Below are 21342 nucleotides of genomic sequence, written 5' to 3' on the forward strand. Positions count from 1 at the left end.
TAAAGAAGTTAATATTGTGGAGTACATGATCAGAATCTCTTACACTTTGTATGATCTTGAAAAAGCTTCCTTCTATCTCAATTACAATCAGGGAAAAGCAGGAAAAGAAATGAGAAGATAGAGCTTGGCAGTATAGAATAGTCACTGGGCAAAAACAATTTGATGGAATCTGGAAAACATTAGCTTTCTCTGCTTAAATGAAAGGCTATCAAATATATATTTTAATTAAATTTAATAAAGGTTTATGAAAACATGTCTAATTTATCAAAAATATTAGGCTCAGTTATTTACATGTTTTTGGATAATTATTTTTAAAATTATGTTATGGCATATGACAACTCAGCATAAACTAACTTCATGAAATACTTTACTCTGTTGCCAGATTGCTAGATTTTAAATAAAAATTATATTATCATAAATATATCTAAAATCTGTCAAATATTAGTATTTTTACTAAGAACTGCTCCATTTCAAATCAGTATTGAATCTCAGCGGAGGCAAAGGGAGTTTAAAATAGGTTTAATATCTAATGTAAATGAGGAGTTAACGGGTGCAGCACACCAAGATGGCACGTGTATAACAAAACTGCACGTTGTGCACATGTAGCCTAGAACTTAAAGTATAATAAAAAAAAAAAACAGTAAAGATGCACTTAAATGTCAGAAAATAAAAAAATAAAAACCAGGTAAACACATATCTCATTTAATTAAGAAGTTCATTGCACATGCGAAGCTAGCATCACAATGGATTTTTTGTCCTTATTTTCTTGAAACATCACTCAATACTCATGTTTTCAGTGTAGATCACTTCTTTCCAGATTTCATGGTCATTCAGGTCAAGTTCAAAGTGCAGAGAAATAGAGACAATAACCTGTACGTAATGGATTTTTAATATATTACATCCACTCAATTGAGAAATATGAAGCAAACTTCACTGACAGACCAAGAGATGGGACAAAATGACAAGAACGCAGATTTTCATAGAGAACATGAGATGGAGGAATATGTTCCTTCTTGCCGCAGTATAAATTGTCCCTTGTCTGGAAAAGAAACACATGGGTAATTTTTGAAAAGTGCTCTGAATCCATGGGTGTCTATTCCTACTGTTAATAACTCTGTGATGGTTAATTTTACATGTCAACTCGGTCAGGCTATGGTCCCCAAATACAGTTATGTATCACTTAATGACAGAGATACATTATAAGAAATGCATCTTTAGTCAATTTCATCATTGTAGAAACATCATGGAATGTACTTACACAAACCTACATGGTATAGCCTACTACATACCTAGGCTGTATAATATAGCTTAATGTTTCTAGGACACAAACCTGTTAAGAATATTATTGAACTGAATGTTGTAGATAATTGTAACACAATAAGCATTTGCATATCTAAACATACCTAAACACAGAAAAATACAGTAAAAATATGGTACAAAAGATAAAAATGGTATACCTGTATAAGGGACTTATTACTGAAGGCTTGCAGTCAGGGAAGTTGCTCTGGGTGAGTCAGTGAGTGAGTGGTGAGTGAATGTGAAGGCCTGGACATTACTGTGCACTATTATAGACCTTTAAACACTGTGCACTTAGAATACACTAAATTAATTTTTAAAATTTCTTTCTTCATAACAAATTATTATTTGGTTACTGATTTTTTTTATCAATTTGTTATAAATTTGACATTTTCATAATAACAACTTAAAAATATTTTACAGCTGTACAAAGTATTTTCGTGTCATTATTTTGTAAGCTTTTCTTTTTCCTTTTTCCTTTTTTTTTAAGCTTTTTCAACATTTTGTTAAAAACTAAAAAACCTACACATTAGCCTACATAGTCAGAATCATTATCATTACTGCCTTCCACCTCCACATCTTGTCCCACAAGAAGATCTTCAGGGACAATAACATGCATAAAGCTGTCATCTGATCTGATAACAATGCGTCATCTGGAAGACCTACTGAAGGACTTGCCTGAGGCTGTTTTATAGTTAGCATATATAATGGTACATATACAAATTGTATACAAATACATGAAATGCATAAATATATAATATACTTTACAATATATTTATATATAATATTATATATAACATATAATATGTGTGTGTATTTTGGTTTATGTATTTATTATGCTATACTCTGTCATTTTACAGTTAACATATATACATGTTATGTGTATATATAATACAGTTAACATATATATTTGTTTTGGGTGTGTGTGTATAAAGTAGAAAAAGTATAATCTGAAATAATGATAGAAATTATTGTACGGTAAACATGTAAACCAGTAGTAAGTTAGTTATTACCAAAATATTATAATATTATAATATTACCAAATATGTACTGTGCATAATTGTATGTATTATACTTTCAAACAACTGGCAGCACAATAGGTTTGTTTACATCAGCATCACCAGAAAGATGTAAACAATCTGTTGTTCTAGGATGTTAGGATGGCCACAACATCACTAGGTGATAGGATTTTTTCAACTGCATTGTAATTTTATGGGACCAACGTTGTACATGTGGCCCATCATTGAATGAAAACATCATGCAGTGCATGACTGTATTTGGCTAAATTGCAGTCGAGATGTTGCTGTGAAGGTATTATTTAGATGTGATTCACATTTAAATCAGTAGATTTTGAGTAAAGCAGATTACCCTCTATAATGTAGTTGGGCCTCAACCAATCAGATGAACACTAAAAAGATTGACTGAGGTCCCTCTAGGAAGAAGAGACTCAGGCTCCAGCCTGCCTTTGGCTTGAAGACTGAAACGTAAACTCTTCCCTGACTCCCTACCTACTAGTCTTCCCTGCACATTTTGCACTTTCCAGCACCTACATATTATATGATTCGACTCTCTTTTCCCTTTCTCTCTCTCTCATCTATCTATCCTGCTATCAGTCAGCATCTATACGTCTACCCATTTATCCTGTTGGCTGTGTTTTTGTGGAGTACCTTTACTAATACAAGCTCACAAGAATAGCTTTCTCCCACCCCAGAATTCAGGTATGCATGTACTATATCTATTCCAAGTTCTGGAAGCTGACCTTGTCCTCTCTATTTTATTGTAACTTCTTAAGAACCGGGAGTTCATTCATGGGGTTTATAAAACCCTACGGATTGTATTATTTCATCTTCTATTCTATAGAGTTTAACTGATCTGTGAATATAATGTTTGATATTTTACTCTTTGAACTTGTAAACAGAATATTATATAATATATATTCTGGAAATATAGTTATGTATTTCCAGAAGAAAATGTTGATTGAGCACGATGCAGAAAATTAACACATGAAGTATTAGGATTTTCAGTTCATTATTCTCAGTGCAGTGTTCAGAGCTGTTTCTAGGTTGCAGGGTCAATCATTGGAAATTGGTAATTTTAGATAATAGTTGCCAAAAAGCTCTTCCAGATGTAGGATAGCCTGTATATTTGAGGAATGCACATTCCCTGACATAAAGAAAATGTGCTACTTTTTCATTATATATGACTTGCATTCTTTATTTTCCATTCTGCCCTGCACTTTACTGCCTCTTTGCCCTCTCCCTTCCCTCCACCATTTACTAGTTGATGCATAAATCAAAATATTTCCAAATCTTACAGGTTTCAGGTTAAATGCAATTTCTGTCATGAAGTCTTTCTTAATTTCCCCTAACTAAAAATAATCTCTACTATTTCTATTTCTCTTTATACCCCTTTTACATTTTATTACTTTCCAATTTTATTATGTATATGTTCATACCAAGAAGGCTTCATTTTCATCTTTGTGAATCCAGTACATTATAAAAGTAACAAGAACATTGAAAAAATATTTGCTAAAAATTAATTGATGAATGCACATGATATTATGTGCCTTTGGAAGTCTACATTCATAGACATAAAAAGAGAGCACAAAGGGTTAGTAGGTAAATCTAGAACATGTGTCTGATTTTTGAATCACCCTCATGTATTGCTGATGATTTCAATGATTTAAGCAATTGGCATAACCTCTTTGCTCCCTATTTCTTTTTTATATTTCAAACTTAGAATAACACCAAATTTTTTATTTACCTTATCCTGCTAGAATTCAGAAGCTGGTGCTTTTACAATAATTAAGCAAACTGGAGCTGATATTTGTAAAATTTTACCACTAAAGGTATTTCTTTGTCCTGTGGATTAGCTGTACTTGTACTTTTTCTCCACATGTCCATAGCTCCATTACTGCTAAAAATTATTAGGTCTACCATTCTGTTTTGGCCATGTGACTTAGACAGTTTTGGAAGAGATTAATGCCAATATAGGAAGAACAAATCAGGATCCATCAAATTTTGTGATGAAATTATGTAACTAGGTTAATTGCTTTGGCAGGTCTTGAATTTTGTGTGAAGTTTCTCCCATTACTAGAAATACAGTAATACTGAATTTACTAGTAATTTGAAATGTGAGATACAGTGCTTAATTGCAAACTGACAATGTAGTAATGAGACTGCACTACACCCTTATCAATTATGATTTGATTTTATTAAGTTAGGAATCAAAATGGCTCACTTCACATTTATTCATTAATGCTGTTTTGTCAGCTAACTTGCAAGGAGATACAGTACATTTTGTAAAATGCATTGGATGTCAAATTTTAAATGCACTGTTTCTTATCTCAAAATGTTTATCTTAGAAGCTGTTGTATTTGTTGTTCTGAGTAAATAGAAGTTCCATTTTATGTTTTGCTTTTGCTTATTTCTTGTGTAGATATTATAACCTGTGAACAGGAACATGAAGTACGAGAGTAGTTTGGTCGTTTTCTGGAAATTATACTAATACAAATGGGCAAACAAAACTGGATTTTTTTATTATGTGTAACATGGCATAGATTTTAATGGTCTTCTTATTTCAGTGAGGCATTTATTAACAATTAGCAATTTAAAAGGACTTATAAGTATTAGCTTCTGCAAAGGGCTTTGGATGGATGGATTATCAAGACATATTCTCTGAGTCTTTCTCTTCTTGATATTGGATTGAGGGAACAACTGTGAGTAGAAAACTTTTTCCATTTCTGATCGTTTGGAAATCATAAGCCTTCCAACAGTGATTAACACTTCCAGAATCAGGGATTTTAAAAAGGTCCTGCAGCTGCTAAGCAGTATTGACAGCTGCTTTGGAAATCCCAGCCTTAGACAAATTGGTTCTCAAGTGCCACCTTTAAGGTCCTGTGAAGTAGGAATACTGCAGCTAAGTACAACTGCCAGGTAGCATTACATTCCCTCTACCAACTAGTGTTGAATATTTGCCTAGCCGCAATCCTTATTAGTATCTTGAGTAGTTTCTGCTGTTTGATCCCACATAAAAGTACAACATAATTCTGGTGAATAAAGTTGACTAAATGCTCTTTCCAGGGCATTTAGTTCACCATAGAAGGATTATGAGACTTCTGTCTATTTGTATTTGCCATTAAAATTAGACACCATGTCATTAGCGTAGGTTACATGGTTAGACTGAATAGTTAGTCATTTGTGGCAGGTGAAGAGGCTGCTTGGATAAATTATAACTGATTCCAAAGACAAGACATCTGACCTGAGATACAGGCAGGTAGAGTGCGGATCAATGATAACTTCAGTGAAGGTGTTCAATAATTTTTCACAAGGTTTAAAGAATAAAGGATACACCAGTGATAATGTGTATAAGGTTCTCTAGGACTTCCTAAATGCTTGCGCAATTTACGCATTACCCCATTAATATTACTCAATAAGATGATTAAACATCTATAGCATAAATATGAATTATTATGTATTATGGGATGTGGTTTGCCTTATGACTCAGCCTGACCTACAAACACAGTATATAAGCAAGGTTGTGGCTATCAGATTTATAAGGCTTAATGGTTGCAAAAGTACTTTCAGTCTATATTCCACAGCACAGTTTGATCCGTGCCATCCCATATTAAGTTGAAAAAAAATAAAATTTTATTTATCTCCCTAAGTTACTCTAGCACGGCAATCAAAATTATGTAGAGAGGGTGATGATGCAAGCATTTTTGTGCACGAAACTTCGTATTTTAAATCCATTAAAAACAACAACTGACATAATATAGATGTTAAATAAATAGGTAGATTATTGAATGATCACACATTACTTCATTATATAAATAAATTATTCAGAATTATAAGTGTATATACTTTAAGCACTTTATAAAACATACATTTCATACTCAATTACATAGTTTCTGGTCCCTATTGTATTTTAAATAATTATTATATATAGGCTTTTCCAGAATTGTAACATTGTTCATCCAACATAGATAAAATGAGGTACCCTCTCAATTTATTTTTATATTCCAGTTAAGCAAATTGTAATTTTAAGTAGTCTGCCTGGAACCTAGGAATTGATCCAACTTCCCTATAAATAAGTTGAATCTACTTTATTTACTTATTAATCTCTCATAATTTGTTTCCATTTTTCATTTATTCACCATATCCTCAATTATACTTCTATTTCTTATATTAAATATTTTCCTTCAGGAAAATTGGCCAGTTGCTAATATGACATCAAGTGCAAATAATCAATCTCTCTCACCAGAAGTAACTTATATAATACCTCATATTTTTCAATTTACTTATTCTTTTAAATATCAAAAGTATATCCATATACATGCAAACATACATACACGCACATATATACACACACACATACACACACACATATAGTTCATATATATTGTGTATATATATTATATATGTATATATATTTTATATATGTATATATATATCTTATATATATGTATATTTACTTCCTTTCCTCCATGGCATTGATTACTGCTGCATTCTTGTTCATTTTATTTATTTTAAATGCCTATAATATGGCAGACTTTTTGTCAGTATACGAAGGTAGATAACATCCGATTATCTACTCTTGAAGGTTCTCTGTTAAAAATGAAATTTCCTAATTACAGTTACTATGGACAAAGGTTTTGCTCCAACCTTGGAACGCATCAGACATCACTATAACCACCATTATATGCATTTGTTATGGGTGTGGACTTGGGATGTAGCCTGCAGTGGCTCAGTTTCCATATCAACTGCTTATTAGTTATGTGATGTGAGAATTATTATTTTATATTTCTATTAATACATGTTACTGAAAGATAATGGTTATATTTCACATAGTTGCAATAAGGATTTAGTGACATGACACATGCAAAGCTCTTAAATATGTTTGGCATCTTATAATAGCTCAGTAAATTAGTTTGTGGTTGCTTTAAAACATTTAAAACTAGTAAATATAAATAATTGGAATTAACTTTTTAGACAAAAAACAATGTAAAGCCTCTTAAATAATTTGGTTGGGTTTTGCATCTAGATTTTCTTTTGTTTATGATTTTCGTGATTTAAGCTCTGTATAAATTAATATAATTATTAACATTAAGATAATTTGATTTTAAGTTTAATAAGTACATCCTACATACTACAAAATCTTGAGTAAAATTCACACAAAAAAATTAAAAAGAATAAAGTAACACTGGGCAACAATAACTACTGGAAATCTTGGATTTTATTTTACACGATTCATGCAAACAAAAAGAAAGTTTAGCCCATGTGCGGTGGCTCACGCCTGTAATCCCAGCACTTTGGGAGGCGGGAGGATCACGATGTCAGGAGATCAAGACCATCCTGGCTAACACGGTGAAACCCCGTCTCTACTAAAAATACAAAAATTAGCTGGGCGTGGTGGAGGGCGCCTGTTGTCCCAGCTACTCCGTAGACTGAGGCAGGAGAATGGCGTGAACCCGGGAGGCGGAGCCTGCAGTGAGCCGTGATCATGCTACTGCACTCCAGCCTGGGCGACAGAGCCAGACTCCGTCTCGAAAAAAAAAAAAAAAAGTTTAAAATAATGGGATTTTTTTTTTTCCTCCAAAAAGACTGAGTTTAACTGTTACTTGCAGAAACTTTACAATATAAAAATTCAAACTTCTGAGAAAAACAACTAAAATAGTAGCTTTATTAATATGTTGTTACTCTTCTTCCATTTTAGGAATACACAATAGATATAATTTTTGCCCAAACCTGGTTTGACAGTCGTTTAAAATTCAATAGTACCATGAAAGTGCTTATGCTTAACAGTAATATGGTTGGAAAAATTTGGATTCCTGACACTTTCTTCAGAAACTCAAGAAAATCTGATGCTCACTGGATAACAACTCCTAATCGTCTGCTTCGAATTTGGAATGATGGTCGAGTTCTATATACTTTAAGGTAATATTTGTTTAAAAATCTGTAGTTGCTCTCATTTGTTTTCCATACTAATATTTAATCAACTCTAAATTTTTTATTTCTCAAAGTTGCAAAGTCAAAAGTATGGAGCTCCTTTCACATGCTGAAATATAATGTGAAATATTTTGGCAATACTTTTTTAAGCTCAGTTATTATTATGTGAAAAGGACTAAAAGCAAATAGAAAAAATTCTTTGATTTTCTTCCTTTGAAGCAGAAGAGGTTGCAGCATAAATATTATTGTTTTCTTAACCTGCCATGTAAATAATTGAGTAAGATTTCCTCTAAAACCCACTCTGCTATAAAATTTTATAATACTCTAATTTTCAACGATATAGTAAAACATCCCTAAGAAAGGATTAAATGAAGGTTGATGTATAAGGTTCAAGTTTATTTAGCTCATTGCCTTGAACATATCTGCTTATTAAGAACCATTCTTCATGGAAATATATTCATAATAAATTAAGATAAAAATTATCATACTTAACCATTTATAATCTGCTAATCTGCTGTGTTTGCACATGTGTGTTAGTTGATATATTGAAGTATGAATTATTACGTGTAAACGCAGAGATCATATTGAAATGTATACAGAGGTAACTTAGTTGAATGAAGAGGAAATTGTTAGAATTCTCATACTCATATATAAACGTAATATCGCTATTTAAGACTTTGAGACTTTAGAATTATTAATATATTCTAATACATCACAAACTATTATCATAAGACACATTCTTGTTTTAAAATTAGACAGGGAATTTTTAATGCTTCAAATTATTTATCTTTATTTAATACTTTTTTTTCCATCTAAATAGATTGACAATTAATGCAGAATGTTATCTTCAGCTTCATAACTTTCCTATGGATGAACATTCCTGTCCACTGGAATTTTCAAGCTGTAAGTAACAAAACACTTGATAATTTCATAGAATTTTAACCTTAGAAGCTGTTTATTTAAAAATGAAATGAAAGAAAATAAAATATGATTTTCAAAAGTGTACATTATGTTCAATTCTTTTAGATAAAATAATTACAAATAATATATTTGCTTCTTGTTTTTAAACTAAAAGATTACAATAAATGTGTAGTGAATGCATATGTTTCATTAAAACATTCTTTATAACATTTAGTTTTATTCCAATGCTATTTGCTTATTTTTATTAAATAAAGGAGTATTGAAAATAGGTTTTTATTCAAATGTTTTTACATAGCCACCAAAAAAAAAAAAAGGTGATTCAAATTATATTCATCTTCCTGGAGGCAAGATTTAACTTTAATATATTAGATTTTGAAATGTGTTTCAAAAATTCATTGGGCAAATAGTATTTACTAAATGAATAGCAAATATTTGAGACTACTTTAAGAATTCAGAAAAAAAAAGGTAGAAATAAGTTGACTTAATTAAAAAAGATTGATTCGTAGAGAAGTGGTTAGAGGTGAATAATTAGAGTATAAAAACCTGGCATTTTCTTTCTTTTTTTTTTTTATTATTATACTTTAAGTTCTAGGGTACATGTGCACAACATGCAGGTTTGTTACATATGTATACTTGTGCCATGTTGGTGTGCTGCACCCATCAATTCGTCAGCACCCATCAATTTGTCATTTACATCAGGTATAACTCCCAATGCCATCCCTCTCCTCTCCGCCCTCCCCATAATAGACCCCCGTGTATGATGTTCCCCTTCACGAGTCCAAGTAATCTCATTGTTCAATTCCCACCTATGAGTGAGAACATGTGGTGTTTGGTTTTCTGTTCTTGCGATAGTTTGCTGAGAATGATGGTTTCCAGCTGCATCCATGTCCCTACAAAGGACACAAACTCATCCGTTTTTATGGCTGCATAGTATTCCATGGTGTATATGTGCCACATTTTCTTAATCCAGTCTGCCAGTGATGGACATTTGGGTTGATTCCAAGTCTTTGCTATTGTGAAAGTGTGGCAATAAACATATGTGTTCATGTGTCTTTATAGCAGCAGGATTTATAATCCTTTGGGTATATACCCAGTAATGGCATGCCTGGGTCATATGGTATTTCTAGTTCTAGATCCTTGAGGAATCGCCATACTATTTTCCACAATGGTTGAACTAGTTTACAATCCCACCAACAGTGTAAAAGTATTCCTATTTCTCCACATCCTCTCCAGCACCTGTTGTTTCCTGACTTTTCAATGATTGCCATTCTAACTGGTGTGAGATGGTATCTCATTGTGGTTTTGATTTGCATTTCTCTGATGGCCAGTGATGACTAGCATATTTTCACGTGTCTGTTGGCTGTATGCATGTGTTCTTTTGAGAAATATCTGTTCATATCCTTTGCCCACTTTTTGATGGGGTTGTTTGTTTTTTTTGTAAATTTGTTTGAGTTCTTTGTAGGTTCTGGATATTAGCCCTTTGTCAGATGAGTAGATTGCAAAAATTTTCTCCCATTCTGTAGGTTGCCTGTTTACTCTGATGGTAGTTTCTTTTGCTGTGCAGAAGCTCTTTAGTTTAATTAGATCCCATTTGTCAATTTTGGCTTTTGTTGCCATTGCTTTTGGTGTTTTAGACATGAAGTCTTATGTCCTGAATGGTATTACCTAGATTTTCTTCTAGGGTTTTTATGGTATTAGGTCTGACATTTAAGTCTCTAATTCATCTTGAATTAATTTTCGTACAAGGAGTAAGGAAAGGATCCAGTTTCAGCTTTCTACTCATGGCTAGCCAATTTTCCCAGCACCATTTATTAAATAGGGAATCCTTTCCCCATTTCTTGTTTTTCTCAGGTTTATCAAAGATCAGATGACTGTAGATGTGTGGTATTATTTCTGAGGACTCTGTTCTGTTCCATTGGTCTATATCTCTGTTTTGGTACCAGTACCATGCTGTTTTGGCTACTGTAGCCTTGTAGTATAGTTTGATGTCAGGTAGCGTGATGCCTCCAGCCTTGTTCTTTTGACTTAGGATTGTCTTGGCAATGTGGGCTCTTTATTGGTTCTGTATGAACTTTAAAGCAGTTTTTCCAATTCTGTGAAGAAAGTCATTGGTAGCCTGATGGGCATGGCATTGAATCTATAAATTACCTTGGGCAGTATGGCCATTTGCATGATATTGATTCTTCCTATCCATGAGCATGATATGTTCTTCCATTTGTTTGTATCCTCTTTTATTTCACTGAGCAGTGGTTTGTAGTTCTCCTTGAAGAGGTCCTTTACATCCCTTGTAAGTTGGATTCCTACGTATTTTATTCTCTGAAGCAATTGTGAATGGAAGTTCATTCCTGATTTGGCTCTCTGTTTTTCTGTTACTAGTGTATAAGAATGCTTGTGATTTTTGCACATTAATTTTGTATCCTGAGACTTTGCTGAAGTTGCTTATCAGCTTAAGGAGATTTGGGGCTGACACAATGGGGTTTTCTAAGTATACAATCATGTCATCTGCAAAGAGGGACAATTTGACTTCTTCTTTTCCTAACTGAATACCCTTAATTTCTTTCTCTTGCCTGATTGCCCCAGCCAGAACTTCCAACATTATGTTGAGTAGGTGTGGTGAGAGAGGGAATCCCTGTCTTGTGCCAGTTTTCAAAGGGAATGCTTCCAGTTTTTGCCCATTCAGTATGATATTGGCTGTGGGTTTGTCATAAATAGCTCTTATTATTTTGAGATACGTTCCATCAATACCGATTTTATTGAGCGTTTTTAGCATGAAGGGCTGTTGAATTTTGTCAAAGGCCTTTTCTGCATCTATTGAGATAATCATGTGGTTTTTGTCTTTGGTTCTGTTTATGTGCTGGATTATGTTTACTGATTTGCATATGTTGAACCAGCCTTGCATCCCAGGGATGAAGCCCACTTGATCATGGTGGATAAGTTTTTGATGTGCTGCTGGATTCGGTCTGCCAGTATTTTATTAAGGGTTTTTGTATCAATGTTCATCAGTGATATTGGTCTAAAATTCTCTTTTTTTGTTGTGTCTCTGCCAGGCTTTGGTATCAGGATGATGTTGGCCTCATAAAATGAATTAGGGAGGATTTCCTCTTTTTCTATTGATTGGAATAGTTTCAGAAGGAATGGTACGAACTCCTCCTTGTACCTCTGGTAGAATTCAGCTGTGAATCCGTCTGGTCCTGGATTTTTTTTTTTTTTTTTTTGGTTGGTAGGCTATTAATTATTGCCTCAACTTCAGAGCCCGCTATTGGTCTATTCAGGCATTCAACTTCTTCCTGGTTTAGTCTTGGGAGAGTGTAAGTGTCCAGGAAATTATCCATTTCTTCTAGGAAAAACCTGGCATTTTCTTTAAAGGAAATTATTATAACCTTTCCATAGCTATACTAATTTTATTTTACGTTTATTAACATATGTATCATCACAGGTATTTTTATAACAGTGTTTTTCTAGATACACACAATTTTCTTAAAAAATACAATGGCTTATAAAAACGTGGTTGCCTTTACCCACAAATTGTCTAATGCTATACTTTTTCTTTTGAAAGTTGTTGTTTTAACAGATGGCATTCTAGAATGTGGTAGAGTGTAATATGACAATTCATTCATAAGTATAATTCTACCACTTCACTTACTAAATTTCCACATATTTTTTGCCTTTTATTAACGATGTTCTTGAATTTTCTTAATGATATATTCTCATTAAAGCATTCTTTTATATTAATGATCTATCTCACTGCTTTGATTTTTAAATAGTAACTTTGTAATGAATTAAACAGCCAAATAGCAACAAATACTTGATTGATAGAATTCAAGGAACTCAAGGAAAAGTTCATTGTAAATAATTGATATAGCCGTTGTTGTACTTCATTCTAGAAGCCATTCTTAAATTTTGGTGTGACAGCTCTCCGGTTTTGATTGTTGTTAATGGTAATTAATCATTTATCTTTGTGAGTTTAATTGGGTGTCAATAACAAACATATAATAATCGTAGCTATTTTTTTTCAGGCACTCTACATGGGTCCAGTAGAGAATTAAGCTCTCTGTATCTAATATTTCACAACAAATATGTGTGGGAGATTTCATTATAGTCCCAATTTTAAAAATTAATATCATGAGATTCAGAGTGACAATTTAGCCAACATGTTTATTTGTGCCCACACTACTATATACTATGCCTATACTCTATTGACTCTAAAACTTTTTAAAAGTAAAGATAGAAACTATGGAAATCAAAATGGCTTCAACTGTAGAGAGCAAGTGAAAGAAGATGGAGAAAAGGAAAGATTTAAATAGATCAGCAGAGATGATAACTGTTTCATTGCATGACTAATAGAAATCCTGGTGCAAAATACATGTTCTTTGGGAAATATTGGATATACTATTTTTGAAATTTCAAGTTAGTGAATTCTCTTTCTGTAATGTGCTACCAATCTATCTGTTGAAAGCAAAAATTTTATACCATTAAAATATTCTAAAACACGCATGTGACCACACATAGAAAGAACTTTTTAGCTACAAACATCTACATGAAAACTATATAACGGAAAGGTAAATTTGCAGCCGATTTTGACCTGAGGACATTGACAAAACGTGGTTGATTTCCTTCAAGTTCTGCTTTGATGGGATTGTAAGATGGCATAACATAATCTCCACATAAAGTTGGGATACAAAAGCCTGACCAGTTGAGAGCACATGAAGAATTACCTGCTACACACACACACACACACACACACACACACACACACACACACAAAAAAAAAAAAAAAAAAAAAAAACCACCAAAAGCTAAAAGGGAGGTTGCCTCCCTCTGAAATCAGCATACAGGGTGAAATGATTCTTCTTGAGAGAATCTGATTACATGTCTACCCTCAAATAGATTTTTAGCCCAAATTTCTTTCACTTGGTTGCTTCAAAAAGTCCTCAAATATATTCCTGACACAAGGCAGAAACAAAAATATTTTTTAGAAAGATGAAAGGATATACTTCCGTTCTAGACAACTGCAAAGTAGACAAAAACATTTTCAACACAAATAACTAACAAAGGACTGGTATCTAGAATACATAAATCATTAATATAAAAATAGAGGAAAATTAAGAGAAAGTAAAAAAATAAATACTGGGCAATTGAATAAGCAGTTCCTCAAAGAAGCATCCAAGAGTCTAATACGCATACTTTTTTTTTTTTTTTTTTTTGAGACGTAGTCTCGCTCTGTCGCCCAGGCTGGAGTGCAGCGGAGGGAGCTCCACTCACTGCAAGCTCCGCCTCTCGGGTTCACGCCATTCTCCTGACTCAGCCTCCTGATAAGCACACTTTTTAAATGCTAGGTTTTATTATTAATCGGGAGAATGTGAAATAAAATACACTTCATGGACGAGTAAAATTGAAGAAGACTGCATATATCAAAATTAATGAGAATATGCATTCATGTGAACTTTCACACTCTGGCTGATAAGAGAATATGTTAGTGGCCAGGCATGTTGGCTCACGCCTATAATCTCAGCACTCTGGGAGACCGACGGGAGCGGATCACCTGAGGTCAGGGGTTTGAGAATAGCCTGGCCAACATGGTAAAGCCCTGTCTCTACTAAAAATACAAAAAAAAAAAAAAAAAAAAAAAGAAAAAAAAAAGGTAGCCATGCGTGTTGGTGAGCACCTGTAGTCTCAGCTACTCGGGAGGCTGAGGCATGAGAATTGCTTGAACCTGGGCGGCAGACATTGGCAGTGAGCCAAGATCACGCACTGCACTCCTGCCTGGACAATAGAGTGAGACACCGTCTGAAAAAAAAAAAAAAAAAAAAAAAAAAAAAAAAAGAGAGAGAGAGAGAGAGAATATGTTAGTATACTCTCCACGGACAAAAGATTGGCACTACCTCATAAAGTTGATATTATGTGTAATCCATGACCTAACTACTCCATACCTAGATGTATATCCTAGAGTAACCCTTGCATATACGCGTTTGGGGAGGCATGTATAATAATATTACTAGTAGCAATGTTGGTTATAGCCAACAGAAAATATCACAAATGTCTAAAACAGTAAAATGGATAAATTTTGGTGTGTTTTTACAATGGAAGAAATTTAGCTACATACAACATTGATGACTATCACGATATATTAAAAAAGACATTCTTAGACAAGGTAGCATGAGGAAAAAGAAGAAAAAATAATATGCAAAAGAATGCCTTAGGTATGGCAATGATCAAATAAAATTCAAAGTAACCCAAACTATCCTATACTTTTCAGAGATGCATAAGAAAAATCTACATTAAAAAGAAACAATCATTGCAGAAATCAGGATAGTTATTACCTCTAGATTGTAGAGGGAGTACTATTTTGGGGTGGACATATGGAGTTTTCTATATGTTAGCAAGTTTCTATTTCTTAATTTAAGTAGATTACATGGGTTATCATTATTTGATCCATGTATGATTAGTCATAAAACTCTGCTTATTAATATTTATTGTATTCAAATGTTCTATGTTTGGCATATCTTATAATAAAAAAAGGAGGAAAAAGTTCCAAGAATTTACCTTTGGATAATGTTGGTATTGTAATGGTATCAAATTTGGATCTTGCTAATCTATGTATTTTTTTTTCTATAGATGGATACCCTAAAAATGAAATTGAGTATAAGTGGAGAAAGCCCTCCGTAGAAGTGGCTGACCCTAAATATTGGAGATTATATCAGTTTGCATTTGTAGGGTTGAGAAATTCAACTGAAATCTCTCACACAATCTCTGGTAAAGAGAATACTCAAATAGTGAATGATGCTACTATTAAATGACATTTTTTATTTTAAATATATGGATTGGGATTTATATTATATGGCCAAAATAAAACATTTTTTTTCTTCCAGGGGATTATGTTATTATGACAATTTTTTTTGACCTGAGCAGAAGAATGGGATATTTCACTATTCAGACCTACATTCCATGCATTCTGACAGTTGTTCTTTCTTGGGTGTCTTTTTGGATCAATAAAGATGCAGTGCCTGCAAGAACATCACTGGGTATGACACATAATATTATGCTATAATATCATAGAACTTTAAAAAATCATTTTGATGTAATAAAAATTTATAGTCATATTTATTAAATATATTCTTCTAGAATACAGTCAGGAAAAAAATTGACAGAAACTAAAGGACAAAACCATGTTGAAAGAGATATGTAAAAAAAAGAAAAGTAGAAAATGGAATTGTAAAGAACTTGAAATTTCAGAAAATTCCTTCTTTTTTCTGCTAATGAAGACCAAAGGAAGCATAGATACATAGCAAGAATTAATACATTAAAATCATACATAATTCCTAAATCTTATTTTGGTTGAGTTTTTCTATCACTTTTCATCAAGATTTTATTTCATGTTATAGCTGAGTCACTAATAACCATTGTTTTATTTGCTGGGGTATGTGGATGGCTTTAAAATAACCTGTTTTATAACATTGCTAATGAAGTCAGTTGTTCCAAAGGGCAAGCAGCTGAAAGGAACAAGAAGCTCCCTGGCTTCTATGGCTTCTGTCGTGTATAAAGTGTGTACTTATTCTGTGAATGCTTGAGAGTTGCCTGTACAATAACATTGATTAACAGGGTAATTGTGATTAATACTTGACAAAATAGACTTTCACTCTTTTTCTGTAGCAATCTATTGTAATAATCAAATCATATAACAAAATAAGTGACTAATTATGATACAGTTATTTAAAAGAAAATGATAACCTGCAATCAGGTATTGATGCATGAAGAAAACTTATTAATCAATTGACTCACCCGCCAAACCAGTGAAAGACACATGAATCGCACTGCTCATAATTGTGTCTTAAAAATATGTAAAGAAAGGTGAGACGGTTTCTGTTTTTAACCACAAAGAAGATTTTATGTGGTTTCTATGATAGCTCATAAATGATTCCATCTAATAAATACAGTAAAATGCAGGTCACATAAAAGTGGCAACAACAATGGTTGAGGCACATGGGTCTATACTTGAAAATGAAGTTCTCTTGGGCATCTAAACAGGGGTATTGAAATAGCTAGTGGACAAAATCCATTCATACCTTAATTTTGTTTCCTTTCATTGTTTACAATTATTTTATATTCTAAGTCATATAAATTATTTTAGGTTCTTTGTATGCTACTATAAGTATAACTTAAACAGAGTATTTTTGTTTCTATTTCCATATTTTTCTGGGAATGTAAATTAGTATAATCACTATGCATAACAGTTTGGAAGTTTCTCAAAGAGAATTTGAATGGATTATTTATACCACTGGGTTTGTATAAAACTATAAGCTAGAGTGTCATGAAGAGAAGAGCCAACTGTGAAGTCATTTTTGCATAAATTTATTTTTATTCAATATTAGCACATCAATTGTAAAGATAACCACAGCCAGATGCAACTTAACAAATACCTTTTGTAATTGTGGACCCTACGATAGAGAATTACAATTGCTTTAAATATAAATACACACACATATCACTGAAGGACAATTTCCTGAACTCAATGAACTCAACCTTGCATTTTACTAAAATATATCAAATGCTTTCTGTAAAACAAGCAATGTTTTTGGTGCTGCAGTGTTAACAGTGAAAAAACTTTAAAAAGTTCATGTTTATGGTGTTTACATTTTAGTAGAGAAAACAGGTAATGTTCAAATATAAAAGTCATACAATAAAATTTTAGTGAGTCATGAAGGCTGTGAAGAGATAGCAAAATCAATGTTTAGAAAATGACAGGGTGCGAGTGATGTGATATTTGCTATGTTACATCGTGGAGTCTTGCAAGATACCTCCGATGATGTGGCATTTGAGCAGTGACCCAAAGAAGTGTGGTGCTCGCCTGGTGGATATTGGGCAGAAAGATATTCCAGGCAGTGGGAACTGTATGGTTTTGAAGCCAGATCTTCCTGCTATGCCATGCTTTGGGGTTCAGAAAGATGACAAATATGGTTGGAGCTGAATGAATAGTCACAGAAAATGAATTTGGAGAAGTGGCCAATAGTTTGATCATGTAAATTTTTGTCGGCCATTTTAAGGACTTTAAATTTTATTTCAAATGTAATGGGAGATTATTGTAGTAACTTGAGTAGGGGAAGCCATGGAGAAAATAACAATGATATCCAAAATGTTTTCTCAATATCCTGCTAATATCCTAAATGTTTTTTATTCTAATGGACTCAGAAATATTTTCATAGAAAATCCACCATGTTCTTCTCAAGGTAATGGCAGTGATAATAATTACTAAATTAAATAAATGTCTGAAAGCAAAGTTCTGGTTAGTTTTGTTTGCCTTATTAAAAAAGAATGTAACAGAAACTTAATAAAGTAAAATTTATTGCAGTCATGGATAATAACATGAAACCACGCTTAGGATTTAAGACTTTTTAGATAGAAGACATAATTGTGGAGGCAAGAAACACTTTGGAAACCTATTTGGGCTGACGATGGTAACAATGTGATTTAATAAGCTTGTGTGGGAGATGAGGGAAAGGAAGAATTGTATATGTTATTTTTTAAGCTTTTTCCATAACAAAGCCTTTAAAATATATATTTAGTTTCAAAATAATTGAAGTAAAAGCTGTAAGGAATAGTGGGAAAAATTAGCAAATCTGCAATCATTAGTGTTTTCTCATTCATTGTCAGAATTACAAGAAAAAGTTAATTAGGATATAGAAACTTTGAAATTATCATAAATATATTACCTGATTGATATTTATAGGTTACTACACCTAACTTCAGAGCACACAATATTTTCAAGTGCATATGGATCATTAAACAAGATATTACTAAAATTCAAAACACTAAAATTTTCAGAGTATATTTTCTAACAAAAAAGGAAGTAAATTAAAAATTAATAAAAATAATATAACTGATAATGGCTTTGTATTTTTGGAAATTTAAAAAATAGACAAATAATTAAATTAAGTATCTTTTGTGTATATTTACTACAAGTACAAAGCAAGATATTACTGTGTGTGTTTGTTTGTTTTTTTAATGAGAGGCACAAAGGAGTTGAAAAACTGTTAAGATCAGAGAGCTAATAGGTAGAAGAGTCAGAGATTAAACCTAAATTTGTCTCATAATTCCAAATTCATCACAACTGTATCGACTTTAATATTTTCTCCAATCCTAAGAAATTATAAAAGTGAAACGACAGGGTTGTGAGTAGAATTGTTAGGGTATGTTTCAGTGGAGACATGAGGGGAAGAGGTGGTTATTGCCTTCACTATACCAAAGAGACTGTTGCTGCAGCTGTTTTTGATTTACTTTTCATCATAGACGTTGCCACTCTATAAATATTGGTCAAATTAAGAAGCATTTAGCATTATATTTAGTACTTTTAAGAGAGTAAACAATTCTGCTCATGGGACCATATTTGCTGCGAAAAAGAATGAGGATTATGGAAGTTTAGGCTAAAAGAAATATAGCATGTGCATCTGTAATTTAGGAGACCTAAGATTAATAGTGGTAAGAACCACACGAAGACTGATGAGAAACAGATCCCTTCAAGGATACACATGCAGGGTTGGGGTCCTGGGGGAAATCCCAATTATACATGCTGACTTCTCAAAAATAAAAGGATTTACTCTGTGCTTTCAAAGCAGTATTCCCTTGATATAACTGTGCCAGTATTCCTCACTTAAACATTGAGATTAAAAAGTAGGTTTAACTCAAGTTATTATATAACAAAAAGCTATGTTAGTTTGGATTAATTTTGACTGCATATGTATGGTGGGAAATGCCAAGTCACTGTCACTTCAATTAGATAGAAGAATATCTGTTGCTTATGTGAAGTCTAAGGGTAGGTATTTCAAGGTGATACAATGCATTACAGTATGAGAAATTCAGGCTCCTTCTAGCTTTCTCCTGTATTGTGAGTCATTTTAATTCCCAATATTATCTAATGTTTTCAGATAGTGCGGTTGGTCTGGCGATTGTATTCCAGCAGAAGGCAATGAGAAGGAAAGAAAGACATTCCTTGTTTCTTTAATGCTGTGTTTAGGATATTGTGTGTTGCTTACATTCTTGACTTGGTTCCCTTTGACTAGATCTCAGCCCGTGGCCACACTCAGCTGCAGAGAGATGGCAAATAAAGTTGTTTTGGGCAACCACATGCCAGCTAAATATTTGATATTCTATTACAATGAAGGAAGGGAAGAAAGGATATTGGGAGTCAACTTGTTCTCCGCAGTAATTTAAATGATTAGAACTCACAGAAACAAAGAGCACATTGGACACAATGTAGCTATGGCTACCAATAATTATTTCTGTAAATTACTAGTAATCATATTTTTTTCCATTGTTTAATTTCACTCACAAAATTGCCAAATCAGATGGAATAATAAATGTGGTCTATTATTTTTCATTTCCTATTTTGTTTCCTCTCTCCATAGGTATCACTACAGTTCTGACTATGACAACCCTGAGTACAATTGCCAGGAAGTCTTTACCTAAGGTTTCTTATGTGACTGCGATGGATCTCTTTGTTTCTGTTTGTTTCATTTTTGTTTTTGCAGCCTTGATGGAATATGGAACCTTGCATTATTTTACCAGCAACAAAAAAGGAAAGACTGCTACTAAAGACAGAAAGCTAAAAAATAAAGCCTCGGTATGTTCAAAAGAAAAATTTCTATTTTATAAACCTTGACTTACTTAGAGATACTCTTTTGAATATTTATGTGTTTGTTTACAGAAATAGGGACACTTGAGACCCATAACCAAAGACAAATAAAGTTAAGATGAAACTGGAGTACCTAACATCGCTCACCAAAAAAAGTGTATTTCTGTTTTTTAAATATCTCCCATTGGATCCCCTGTGTACAGAGTGGCTCATTATGGCCTAAATTTTCCCACAGTGGTAGATTCTTTGTACCTCAAACATTATTTGTGATTTACCTTTGATTCGATTTTTGTGTTAGGATTTGCATTTCTAACAAACTTACCTTACTTTTAGTGATGAAGATTCCTCTTTAATGGTAGTATCCAGCTGTTTTTAAAAGTCATGATCACAACGTTCTTTTTTTGTTTTTGTATATTTGTACTATTTTAATCTCCCATCTCAATCCAATGATTATCTTAACTTATATTACATCAAGTTTAATTTGTTATAATGGATTCTACTGATTCTAATATACTAATGTATGGGATTATTGACTATGATTATGCTTTATAT

At 32.8% G+C, this 21342-nt stretch overlaps 1 protein-coding gene across 2 annotated transcripts in view; it reads left to right on the plus strand.

Moving 5' to 3' along the window:
- LOC105487684 (gamma-aminobutyric acid type A receptor subunit gamma1) overlaps positions 1-21342 on the plus strand; it is an 86407-nt gene that overhangs the window by 52637 nt on the left and 12428 nt on the right. For both annotated transcript variants that reach the window (XM_071093652.1, XM_011751222.3), the window contains exons 4-8: positions 8011-8231; positions 9064-9146; positions 15780-15917; positions 16034-16186; positions 20564-20778. In XM_071093652.1, coding sequence (XP_070949753.1) covers positions 8011-8231; positions 9064-9146; positions 15780-15917; positions 16034-16186; positions 20564-20778 — 810 coding nt within the window. The remainder of the gene's footprint in view (positions 1-8010; positions 8232-9063; positions 9147-15779; positions 15918-16033; positions 16187-20563; positions 20779-21342) is intronic.

The sequence above is a fragment of the Macaca nemestrina genome, chromosome 3 (assembly GCF_043159975.1).
Source record: "Macaca nemestrina isolate mMacNem1 chromosome 3, mMacNem.hap1, whole genome shotgun sequence".
Lineage (NCBI taxonomy): Eukaryota > Metazoa > Chordata > Mammalia > Primates > Cercopithecidae > Macaca > Macaca nemestrina.